The sequence below is a fragment of the Rana temporaria genome, chromosome 4 (assembly GCF_905171775.1).
Source record: "Rana temporaria chromosome 4, aRanTem1.1, whole genome shotgun sequence".
NCBI lineage: Eukaryota > Metazoa > Chordata > Amphibia > Anura > Ranidae > Rana > Rana temporaria.
Window position 1 is genome coordinate 1,727,621 of NC_053492.1, and position 13,176 is coordinate 1,740,796.

The 13,176-nt window shown below is 47.0% G+C and overlaps 1 protein-coding gene across 1 annotated transcript in view; it reads left to right on the forward strand.

Moving 5' to 3' along the window:
* Positions 1-283: 283 nt before the first annotated feature.
* LOC120935819 (oocyte zinc finger protein XlCOF7.1-like) overlaps positions 284-13,176 on the forward strand; it is a gene marked incomplete at both ends in the record, with an annotated part of 54,836 nt that continues 41,943 nt past the window's right edge. The window contains 2 exons of the mRNA XM_040347881.1: positions 284-645; positions 8,761-8,766. Of these exons, the coding sequence (XP_040203815.1) occupies positions 284-645; positions 8,761-8,766 (368 nt within the window). The remainder of the gene's footprint in view (positions 646-8,760; positions 8,767-13,176) is intronic.

Sequence of the window (13,176 nt, forward strand, 5' to 3'; positions counted from 1 at the left end):
GGAACCTCAGACTGTGCGGGATGGTGCCGGACCATCGTATTCCTCTTATCCTGAGGAACTTCAGACTGTGAGGGACGGTGCTGTCTATCTAGCACAGAAGAGGTTTCCGTGTCCTGAGTGTGGGAAATGTTTTGCACGGGAGTTCAATCTTTCCATACATCAGAGATCTCACACGGGGGAGAAGCCTTTTTCCTGTTCTGAGTGCGGAAAATGTTTTTCAGAAAAGTCCAATCTTTCAGCACACCAGAGATCTCACACGGGGGCGAAGCCTTTTTCCTGTTCTGAGTGCGGAAAATGTTTTTCAGAAAAGTCCAATCTTTCAGCACACCAGAGATCTCACACGGGGGAGAAGCCTTTTTCCTGTTCTGAGTGCGGGAAATGTTTTTCAGTGAAGTCCAGTCTTTCCACACATCAGAGATCTCACATGGGGGTGAAGCCTTTTTCCTGTTCTGAGTGTGGAAAATGTTTTTCAGTGAAGTCCAGTCTTTCCAAACATCAGAGAATACACACGGGGGAGAAGCCTTTTTCCTGTTCTGAGTGCGGAAAATGTTTTTCAGAAACGTCCAATCTCTCAGCACATCAGAGATCTCACACGGGGGAGAAGCCTTTTTCCTGTTCTGAGTGCGGGAAATGTTTTTCACGGAAGTTCACTCTTTCCAAACATCAGAGATCTCACACGGGGGCAAAGCCGTATTCCTGTCCTGAGTGAGGGAATTGTTCCTTACTGAAGTCCTGTCTTCCTGTACATCAGGGGTCCCACACAACCCTCGAGGTGTATTAGTGAGTGCGGGAAATGTCTTGTATATGAATGTTGCTGGACATCACAGCTCTCATGTGGGGAAGAAGCACACCCTGATATACACCTCAGATATACTCCATGGCTGATCTTCATCATGTAAGAAACACTTCATAAGGAGATCAGAGATCACCAAAGACATGGATGAAGTGTTGTACCGTGTTGGCCATTGATAGCAGTAGAAAAATAAAAATGGAGTCATGACCTCTCATTGGTACATTTTGTGGTGGAAACTCTTGCAAGAGGTCTATTTTCTCAAGTTGCTTCCAGGACGAAATGCGTTAACCCCACCACTTAAAAGGTGGTCTTCTAGGCCTTCAAAAATAAAAATGGAGTCATTCTCTCTCATTGGCTGAGTACATTTTGTGGTGGGAGACTTCACAGACATTTAGGGATCTATTATAAAACAAATTGTAGAATGAATGTGACACGCGTTCCTCCAATCATGACAAATATTGGATCATCGGCTCCATCTAGTGGCAAAAATCTGTCACTGTGGTTTTAATACTGACCATTGACGTAAAACAGAAAATACCACATTTGGCCGTTAGATGGCGCTAAGTACCATAGAAATTATCTCCATCTAGTGGCCAAATGCAATAATTTCTATTGTAAATGAATGGAAACCGTTCGACCAGCACAGCAAATATCCTGATAACATTCATCTTTCCCCCATTCACACAGAAGGAATGTACATGGACTTTCCTCGGGGGAATTGTTATGCACATCTTTTATGAATAGACCCCTAAATGTCAGGAAACTTTTATATAAAGATCGGAAGTATGGAGCAGATAAATGAATAGACCTCCTAGCAATGTTATTACCAGGCTGCAGCTAGGGGGAGCTCTAATGTGTGAGCACAGCAGAGTGATCCCATCTAGCTCACATTAACCCTTTCACTGTCAGAGATGTTTTTGTATTATTTTAGGCCTGAATTTAGATAAAACCCCCAAACATATATTATCTGATATCAGAGGCCCTGAAGAATAAAATGGTGGTGATTGTTAAGGTTCCTCGTTCACAAATTCCCCCTTAATATCCGGGTTTATTTTCTCCTTTTCCCCCATTTTCTATGGTGTGATCTTTTCTACAATACTTTGTTATAATAATGGAACACGTTGTGTATTGTATTGTACGACTCCGCCTCCACATTCCAGACAAATCATTTTCCTGACCAATCGCATTTCTACCTTTTTACTATTTCCTGATTCTATGACTGTAATCTGTTTAAAAGTAAAAATTATAATAAAAAAATGTATTGAAGAGAAAAAAAAGTTGTGTGTGTCGGTGGAATGAGAAGAATTGCTGGTGGTGTTGTCACCTGTCACAGCCGTCACACCTGGTTTCCCGGCCAATGCACCAGATAAATGTTGCAGCAAAACGGCTCTTTGAGTTCTGGGAAACCAGGAATGGACTCCGGACACGGACTCCAGGAAAACAAACCTTTTATTTCACCAGGGAAAGAAGCGACTCACGCCAGGATGCTAAGTGGCCTCTTCTAGGCGTTTACAACATATAGATTTCCTCTTGTATAGACATTCCTTGGAACTTCGTAAAACATCTAAAAGCTTGTTAGCGAGTGACATCTGCGGCTTCTCAGTTATCTGTCTAATTTATAGGGATGAGCCGGAACACCCCCGGTTCGGTTTGCGGCAGAACATGCGAACTGGCAATAAAACACTGTTAAAATCTATGGGACACAAATGTGAAAAATCAAAAGCTAATTTTAAAGGTTTATATGCAAGTTATTGTCATAAAAGGTGTTTGGGGACCCGGGTCCTGCCCCAGGGGACATGTGTCAATGCAACAAAAGTTTTAAAAACAACATTTTTTCTCAGGAGAAGTGATTATAATAATGCTTAAAGCGAAACAAAGTAAAATATTCCTTTCAATTTCGTACCTGGGGGGTGTCTATAGTATGCCTGTAAAGTTGCGCATTTTTCCCCCGTGTTTAGAACTGTCCCGCAGCAGAATAACATTTCTAAAGGAAAATAATTTGTTTAAAACTTCTTGTGGCTGTAATGTAATGTTTGAAAGTAGGGGGCCGCCTGTATATACTATACGGACTGCACTATATACTCTGCCGAAAATTGGGCCTTAGGTGTTGGTGGTACCCGAACACTGTAACCCCTCACAGTTACTCTTGGTGGGCGCTGGAACGAGCCCTGCTGTGAAATATTAGATTGAAAATTGTAATTGCACGCCCCTTGTAATGGTCACCACCGTTTACGATTTCCCTTCCATCAACCACAACAGCTTATCTGACACTCCAACCATCCATCCCATTTCCCAGAATAACCGAGACAACACAAGCTCTGGTCTCTGGTTTCAAAATGAATGAACACTTTTAATGGTAACTCTCAGTCTTATATACAGTACAACATGTTACAGTAATCAAAGGAACAAGTAACTCTCCACCCACACATCACTTCAATACACACTCTCTTAGACAATGACATCCTGTTGAGCTAATTATTCCCCAGACATCCGGACTCCGATACTAAGTGATTCACCTGCAGAATACACATTTCTATGTCGGACGTTTTGTCACCTTTTTAACATGACCTAATTACTACAGCTGAGAAGTCACATTCCACACATCAAACAGTATTAGCATACCTAATGAAAGGTCTTTCAGGAGCCAGGCTGTCTACCAAGCTCAAATCCACCTCACCCCAGTACAGACTCAATTACCATCTCAACAGCCTGTGCTACACAGAGGAATGAGTCATTATTGACCGGTAGGGTCAGAATATTAGTTCTTTGCAGACATTAAGGAATGTATTGTGGATTACTGTCCATGCTAAAACAATCCAACATATGTCCCTTATTTCCTGGCTCAATACATGAATTAACAGTAATGTCCCACCTCATGTAATTTATAATTAATATTTCTCAGTCACCCTATGCCCAAAAGGGACACAGGGTGACCCTAGACCCAAGAGTTATTAGTGACGCTGGCACAGGAGTACCCCCATCCTTCAAAAGTCTCTGGGTGTCACGGGCCATTCCGTTACACCCCTGTTAAACAGAGGCAGAAAAATTGGGTCTTAGGCCTTGGTGGTGGTGCCACAACACTGTAACCCCTCACAGATACTCTTGTTGAGCATAGGAACGTGTCCTGCTATGAAATATTGGATAAAAAATTGTAATTACATGCCTCTGTTAAACCGGGGCAGATAAATTGGGCCTTGGTTAGTGGTACCTTGAACCAAAAATATTCGTAGAAGCTAGCATCTTCAAGATTGAGGAGGAATAGGATAGTCACTCAGCATAATAGGATAGTCACTCAGCATAGGCAGTCTTCAAGGGGTCCCACATCCATAGAAAAATCAATTGGTTATATCCGCATCAGGTGCTTGGTAGTTTGGTGATCCAAGACTGATTCCAAGACCGATCAGCAGAGTCTGTGGACAGGCACACTCTTTGAACAGTTACAAAGCCTCCAGCAGCACTGAATGTGCGTTCAGAAAGAACGCTGGATGCAGGACAGGCCAGTGGCTCAATTGCATATTGTGCAAGCTCTGGCCAGTGGTCCATCCCCAAGGCCCAGTAACCCAGTGGATTTTCTGTTGGAAAGATGTCCAAGTCTGATCTTGCCCCTAGATATTCCTGCACCATGTAATACAGATGCTGGTGACGGTTGCTGGAACCGATCAGACCTTGGTTGGTGCTGAGGACTGAAGAATTGTCTTAAGGCATTGGTCAGCCAGTAACCTTCTCCACCGCTCTGAGATTGAACGAAGCCTCAGCAACACGTTGTCCAGCACCAGAAAAATGTAACCTCCCAGGCTCTGGAAATGCATTGCACAAACCTTTCGTCAATGCTTTTGTGTGAAAGTAAAGGATGTGGCACGGATGGAGGTATGGTAATTTAGGTAAAATACCCTTTTGCTATAGCAATTATCTTAATGTTTGATATACCTTTTCGGTCTATTTCCTTTAAATCAGTGTCTTTTCCTTAATGTACAGGATATATCTTGCTACACAACTTCTGTTTTAATGTGTAAAAACATTTTATTCTCTATTTTTATTTGGGTATTAAAAAATTCGGGCAATATTCTACCCTATCACTTCCTTAGTTAGTTTGTCTGTCTTGAATGTTATTGTGTTGGATGTGTCTGACTCCTAATTATCCCAGCTGAATCAAACGACCGGTAATTACCTTGGGCTATTTAGTAAGAGACCCTGAACACACATGTATGCTCCGATGAAGATCAGAAATGATCGAAACGTGTAAGCATTACGCACATCAGCGATGAAGCAGGACTAGCCACTAGGGTTGAGCGAACCCGAACTGTAAAGTTTGGGTTCGGTACGGACTTTGGGTTTTTCCCAAACCCGGACCCGAACCCGAATAATTGGAAAAAGTTTGGGTCCGGGATCGGAGTTCGGGAAAAAAATGCGCGGAGGACCACGCAAATTCAATAACCAGACCCTTTAGGTCTGGTATGGATATTAAGGGGAACCCCGCCGTCAATTTAAAAAAAATTTACGTGCGGTTCCCCCTAAATATCCATAACCAGACCCGTTATCCGAGCGCGTTGACCTGGCCGGCCGCAGAAAAGAGGGGGGGACAGAGTGTGGCCCCCCTCTCCTGAACCGCTCCAGGCCACATGCCCTCAACATGGGGAGGATGTCCCCATGTTGATGGGGACAAGGGTCTCATCCCCACAACCCTTGCCTGGTGGTTGTGGGGTTTATGCGGGCAGAAGGCTTATCAGAATCTGGAAGACCCCTTTAACAAAGGGGATCCCCAGATCCTGACCCCCCCTCTGTGTGAAATGGTAATGGGGTACACTGTACCCCTACCATTTCACGAAGGAAGTGTAAAGTCTTGTAAAAAAAAACACACACACACACACACTGTAGAATAAAGTCTTTTATTAATAAAAAAATAAAAAGAAAAAAACTCCAGCGGTAATAATCCACTCGTTCCCGGCTTCCTGCTCCAACGTTGTCCCGATCCTGTGACGGCTGCGGGTGATCTCCAGCGATGAGAAGATCCAGCGAAGGCCGTGCGATCTCCGCTCCAGCGATGAGAAGATCCATCCGGAGCGCAGCATCCCGGACCTCCTCTCACCGCTGGACACAGCCCAGCGAATGACGCATTGGAGCTGTGACATTACTTATATAGAGGAGGCAGGGCCACCCGTCACGTGACCCCGCACCCTCTGACGTACCCTCTGCTACGTCACTGGGGAAGCCCAGGAAGAGGAAAGACTCTGGGCTTCCCCAGTGACGTAGCAGAGGGTACGTCAGAGGGGGCGGGGTCACGTGACGGGTGGCCCTGCCTCCTCTATATAAGTAATGTCACAGCTCCAGCACGTCATTCGCTGGGCTGTGTCCAGTGGTGAGAGGAGGTCGGCGATGCAGCGCTCCGGATGGATCTTCTCATCGCTGGAGCGGAGATCACGCGGCTGTCGCTGGATCTTCTCATCGCAGCCGTCGCAGGATCGGGACACCGTTGGAGCAGGAAGCCGGGAACGAGTGGATTATCACCGCTGGAGTTTTTTTATTTTATTTTTTTTATTAATAAAGGACTTTATTCTACGGTGTGTGTGTGTGTTTTTTTTATAAGACTTTACACTTCCTTCGTGAAATGGTAGAGGTACAGTGTACCCCATTACCATTTCACACAGGGGGGGTCAGGATCTGGGGGTCTCCTTTGTTAAAGGGGTCTTCCAGATTCTGATAAACCTCCCGCACACATACCCCCACAACCACCGGGAAAGGGTTGTGGGGATGAGACCCTTGTCCCCATCAACATGTGGACATCCTCCCCATGTTGAGGGCATGTGGCCTGGAGCGGTTCAGGAGAGGGGGGGGGGGGCGCACTCTGTCCCCCCCTCTTTTCTGCGGCTGGCCAGGTCAACGTGCTTAGATAACAGGTCTGGTTATGGATATTAAGGGGGAACCGCACGTAATTTTTGTTTTAAATTGACGGCGGGGTTCCCCTTAATATCCATACCAGACCTAAAGGGTCTGGTTATTGAATTTGCGGGGACCTCCGCGCATTTTTTTTTCTAAAAGTCAGTGTCTAGGGTTGGGGGCTCTTCTTACATGATAGAATCCCTCATATTACCCCCCATACACCCCCATCCTAATATTGTACAACCAGTACAGTCCTCATCATTCTCTCTCATCAATTATTGGTCTATATGTAACCTGTATAGATAGCCTGACCAATGAGGATGGAGGAGGATCGGAGTCTCATGACTAAGAGGATACTAAACCTCACCCTGGAGATCATCTACCTGCTGACCGGAGAGGTGAGGAGGATTCTGGGAGGTCACATGACATCACTCTTATCTCTAATAATAATACACAGACCTGACCGGAGAGGTGAGGAGGATTCTGGGAGGTCACATGACATCACTCTTATCTCTATTAATAATACACAGACCTGACCGGAGAGGTGAGGAGGATTCTGGGAGGTCACATGACATCACTCTTATCTCTATTAATAATACAGACCTGACCGGAGAGGTGAGGAGGATTCTGGGAGGTCACATGACATCACTCTTATCTCTATTAATAATACACAGACCTGACCGGAGAGGTGAGGAGGATTCTGGGAGGTCACATGACATCACTCTTATCTCTATTAATAATACACAGACCTGACCGGAGAGGTGAGGAGGATTCTGGGAGGTCACATGACATCATTTTTATCTCTATTAATAATACACAGACCTGACCGGAGAGGTGAGGAGTAGGGTTGAGCGAACCCGAACTGTAAAGTTCGGGTTCGGTACGGACTTTGGGTTTTTCCCGAACCCGGACCCGAACCCGAACCCGAATAGTTGGAAAAAGTCTGGGTTCGGGTTTGGTGTTCGGGTATGTTTCGGCGCGCTGCACGGCAGCCAATCGCCATTCGTGTTACAACTGTGACTGGGAACTGATCACAGCCATGCCTACTTATGGCATGGCTGTGATTGGCCAGTGCAGCATGTGACCCATCATGTGACGTGCCTCTATATTAGATAGAGGCACACAGCACAGATCGTCACTCTGCTTCACTGTAGATAGGGAAAGGCTGGAGGAATCTGCTGCATAGGGAAAGTTAGGTGTATCTGGCTGGATTTCACTTATGTTAGGGAAAGGTTCCTGATTGTTCTTCTGAGGGAAAGTGTTAGGTCTATGCTGTTCTACTGATCCAGAAATATCAAGAGGCACACTTTATTAATTTGATATCTGCATCATCTTATTTCTGAATATTTCAACAACAGTACACCTGCCACAGCACATGTGCACCTGTGATATACTGTGTTTCTGTCAAGTTCCTTAGCAGGCAGGCACAGTTTGCTGAAATATTTGTTCTGTAGGGGCAGTCAGCACTATAGGTGACTGAGTATTTCAACAACAGTACACCTGCCACCCCACATGTGCACCTGTGATATACTGTGTTTCTGTCAAGTACATAGTCAGGCAGGCACAGGTTCCTGAAATATTTTTTCTATAGGGGCAGTCAGCACTCTATAGGTGACTCTGTATATTTCAACAGCACTCCACCTTTCCCCTGTGATATACTGTCTGTGCAGTACATTGTTTAGTGCTGGCTTCCTGCTTATTGCTATAGCTAGAGAAATATATAGGTGAATCTCTGCCTATTTCACCAGCTTACACTTTTTTGTATTTAAAATTTCTCAAAATTAGGGCAAGACCCTAAATTTGAGAAATATGAGGAAACCGTCAAATAAGGGACGTGGCCGCGGGCGTGGTGCTGCTGGTGGAGCTCCTGTTACAGGGAGAGGACGTGGTCGATCTGTGCCAGCTACAAGCACAAGTGAAACACCTTTCTCAGGTGCGAGTAGCCGACAGAGCCTGCAGCGGTATTTGGTCGGGCCTAATCCAGCTCTACGAATGTTGAGGCCAGGAGCAGAACAGGCGGTAGTAGATTGGGTTGCTGACAGTGCCTCCAGTTACTTCACATTGTTTTCCAACCAGTCTTGTGCTGAAAGCTCAGAGTTGGCGCCTGCAGCCGATGTCCATCAGTCTTTCACCTCACCCCCTTGCAAATCAGCCAAGCAGTCTGAGCCCCAAAGCATGCAGCAGTCTCTTCTTCTTTTTGATGAGTCTGTTAGCATGTGTTCCCAGGGCCATCCAACTAGCCCAGGCCCAGAAGGGGAAGAGATTGAGTGCACTGATGCCCAACCACTTATATTTCAGGATGAGTTCATGGGGGGACCATCACAGCACGTCTTGCATGATGATGATGAAACACAGTTGCCAGCTGGTGCTTTTGCAATTGTGCAGACCGACAAGGTGGGCAGTGGTGAAGACTGGGTGGAAGATGATGTGCAGGACGATGAGGTCCTCGACCCGACATGAAATCAACCTCATGCAGGTGACCCATGTAGTTCGGAGGAAGAGGCGGTGGTCGCACAGAGCCACCAGCACAGCAGAAGAGGGAGCAGGGTGCCAAAGCGGAGCGTCCGTCCCCTAGACAGTACGCCTGCTACTGCCCAACCCAGCAAGGGACTGAGCACACCAAAGCCAGGTCCAAGGAGTTCCCGCGCGTGGCAGTTCTTCACACAATGTGCTGATGACAAGACACGCGTGGTTTGCACGTTGTGCAATCAGAGCCTGAAGCGAGGCATAAACGTTCTCAACCTGAGCACAACCTGCATGACCAGGCATCTAAGTGCAAAGCACGAGCTGCAGTGGAGTAGACACCTCAAAAAACAAGAAAGGTCTCTGGCTCTTCCTGCTTCCTCTTCTGCATCAGTCTCGGGCCTCTCTGCCTCTTCATCCACCTCCGTAGTGACAGTGCCACCTGCCACCCCTCAATTAGAGGACCGGCAAGCAACACTACCACCTGGGTCACCAAACATCTCCACAATGTCCCATGGCTCTCCATCTCCCAAACACTGGAGCGTAAGAGGAAGTACCCCTCTACCCACCCGCGATCCCTGGCCCTGAATGCCAGCATTTCAAAATTACTGGCCTTTGAAATGCTGTCATTCCGTCTGGTGGAGACGCAGAGTTTTAAAAGCCTGATGGCATTGGCTGTCCCACAGTACGTCGTGCCCAGCCGCCACTACTTTTCCAGGCGAGCCCTCCCTTCCCTGCACAACCAAGTGGGGGACAAAATCAGGTGTGCACTGCGCAACGCCATCTGTGCCAAGGTCCACCTAACTACGGATACATGGACCAGTAAGCACAGCCAGGGACGTTCTATCTCCCTAACAGCACACTGGGTAAATGCAGTGGCGGCTGGGCCTGAGGCGGATAGCAGTTTGGCGCATGTCCTTCCACCACCGAGGATTGCAGGGCGCTTCAGTTTGCCTCCTGTTCCTAACTCCTCCTACTCTGCTTCCTCATCCTCTACCGCCTCCTCATCCAGTCGGCGTAACAAATTCACCACCAAGTTCAGCACAGCCATGGGTAAACGACAGCAGGCAGTTTTAAAACTTTCCTGTTTGGGGGAAAAACCACACACCGCGCAGGAGTTGTGGAGGGACATGGAACAACAGACCGATGAGTGGTTGGCGTCAGTGAGCCTCAAGCCGGGCCTGGTGGTGTGCGATAACGGGCGAAATTTCGTGGCAGCTCTGGGCCTAGCCGGTTTGACGCACATCCCTTGCCTGGCGCTTGTGCTGAATTTGGTGGTGCAGAGTTTCCTGAGAACTTACCCCGATATGCCACAGCTGCTGCAGAAAGTACGGGCCGTCTGTGCTCACTTTCGGCGTTCTCACCCTGCTGCTGCTCGCCTGACAGCGCAACTTCGGCCTTCCCGCTCACCGCCTCATATGTGATGTGCCCACAAGGTGGAACTCCACCTTGCACATGCTGGCCAGACTGCGAGCAGCAGCAGGGCGATTGTAGAGTTCCAGCTGCAACACGCACGCGTGAGTCGCTCTGCGGAACAGAACCACTTTACCACCAATTACTGGGCCTCCATGCGAGACCTGTGTGCCTTGTTGCACTGTTTTGAGTACTCCACCAACATGGCCAGTGCCAATGACGCGTTCTCAGCGTGACTATCCCAGTTATATGCCTCCTTGAAAAAACGCTACGGGCGATGATGGAAGAGGAGGAGGAATCGGGATCATTTGCAAGGCTTTCAGGGCAGTCATTCACAAGTGGCTCCGAGGGTGGGTTCCTGCACCAACAAAGGCCAGGTACACAATTGTCTAGCAAGGGCACAGTTCTGGAGGATGAGGAGGAGGAAGACATGGAGGAGGAGGAGCAACCATGTTCACAGCAGGATGGCATCCAGACCAGCTCATGGCCATTACTGGTGCGTGGCTGGGGGGATACAGAGGACACAGATGATACACCTCCCACAGAGGACAGCTGTTCGTTGCCTCTGGACAGCCTGGCACACATGAGCAATTACATGCTGCAGTGTCTCTGCAATGACCGGCGTGTTTCGCACATTATAACTGGTGCTGATTACTGGGTGGCCACGCTGCTGGATCCCTGTTACAAGGACAATGTACCGTCCTTAATCCCCTCACTGGAGCGTGAACGCAAGATGCGCGAGTACAAGCGCACGCTGTTAGACGCGCTGCTGGTGCAATTCCCACCTGGCAGCGGGGCCACAGTAGAAGACGAAGGCAGAGGAGGAGGAAGAGGTCGCCAATGCAGCAGGGGCACCGCCAGCACCTCAGAAGGCAGGGTTAGTATGGCCGAAATGTGGAAAAGCTTTGTCAGCACGCCACAACAAACAGCACCACCAGCTGATATGGAACGTTTTAGCAGGAGGCAGCATTTCAGCAACATGGTGGAGCAGTATGTGTGCACACTCCTACACGTACTGAATGACGGCTATGCCCCCTTAAACTTCTGGGTCTCCAAATTGGGCACATGGCCTGAGCTTGCCCTTTACGCCTTGGAGGTTCTGGCCTGCCCTGCGGCCAGTGTATTGTCTGAACGTGTATTTAGCACGGCAGGGGGCGTTATCACAGACAAGCGCAGCCGCCTGTCCAGAGCCAATGTGGACAAGCTCACGTTCATTAAAATGAACCAGGCATGGATCCCAGAGGACTTGTCCGTATCTTGTGCAGAATAGACACCGGGCCGGCCTTACCCAGCCATTGTTTTTTTTCTGATCTTTCTAGGGTAGCTATCTCATCCCTTTAAAAGCAAAAACATATTAATTACACAGGTTCTCTGGCTGATTAAGTTGCTGCTAATTAAACTCACTTGGTGCCTTATCGACAGTAAATTAGCCCCAGAACCTGTGTAATTACTCTGTGTTCAGGTTTAAAGGGATGAGGTAGCAACTCTAGATCTTTCTCACTCTTTTTGGGTTTACCCTAATTTAAAAAATAAATCAATTAAAAACCAAAACCTGCTGTGTTGGCTATCCCCACCTCCTCCTCCTCCACCGCCGCTTCCACCTACACCGCCACATCCACCTCAACCTCCTAATACATATGGACCTCGTCCTCCTAGGTCAAAATGATTTTATTTTTTATTCTTATTTTTTTAATGTTATTTTGAGTTATTTCCCTATCCACATTTATTTTCAGAGTACTTGCCATGCTCTTCCCGACATTTTGCTGCCATTTGCAGCCCTCCAGCCCTTTCCCTTCGTTTTTTAGAGACATTTTAGTAGTCAAAAGTCCGGGTCCCCATTGACTTCAATGGGGTTCGGGTAAAAGTTTGGGTCGGGTTCGGGTCCCAAACCCGAACATTTTTTTCAAAGCTCGGGTTCGGGATCGAACCCGAACATCCAGGTGTCCACTCAACTCTAGTAATCATACAACATTTTGTGATCAATATAGTGTTCTCTGCAAGTCCACTGCTTCCACTTTGCATCTACTGCAACAAACTTATTTTGCTAAAAAAATCCACCAATCAATGAAAAGTTGATAAGGTGTGAAAGTTCTCGGTGCTCCAAACTGTGCCAGCTGTAGTGTAGCCACGCCTTCTTCCTCCTCTTACACATGTGATGGTGAGGGCGCCCCTTAGTGGTGATTTTTATTGATTTGTGGATTTTTTGTTTTTAGAAAAAAATAGTTTATTGAAGTAGATGCAAAGTGGAAGCAGTGGACTTGCAGAGAACACTATATTGAGAACAAAATATTGTATGATTACATGAATTTACACATATATTTTTTTTTTTTTTATAAAGCAGTAAACATTATAAGAATAAAGAAGTAGGTGTAAAGTGGAAGCAGTGGATCTGCAGGGAACATCATCCTGAGTACAAAGCTCTTTATGTTGTATATGAATTTGCACATGGATCAGATTACTTCATTTATTGATAAACACCATAAGATGAATGAAGTAGGTGTAAAGTGGAAGCAGTAGATCTGCAGAGAATATTATTGGAGCCCCTAGCACTTTATATATGAATGTCTCCACATATTTTAGTGTATTTGTGATAATTGATGGGCGGCACACACAATAGGACAGCGCTGTGA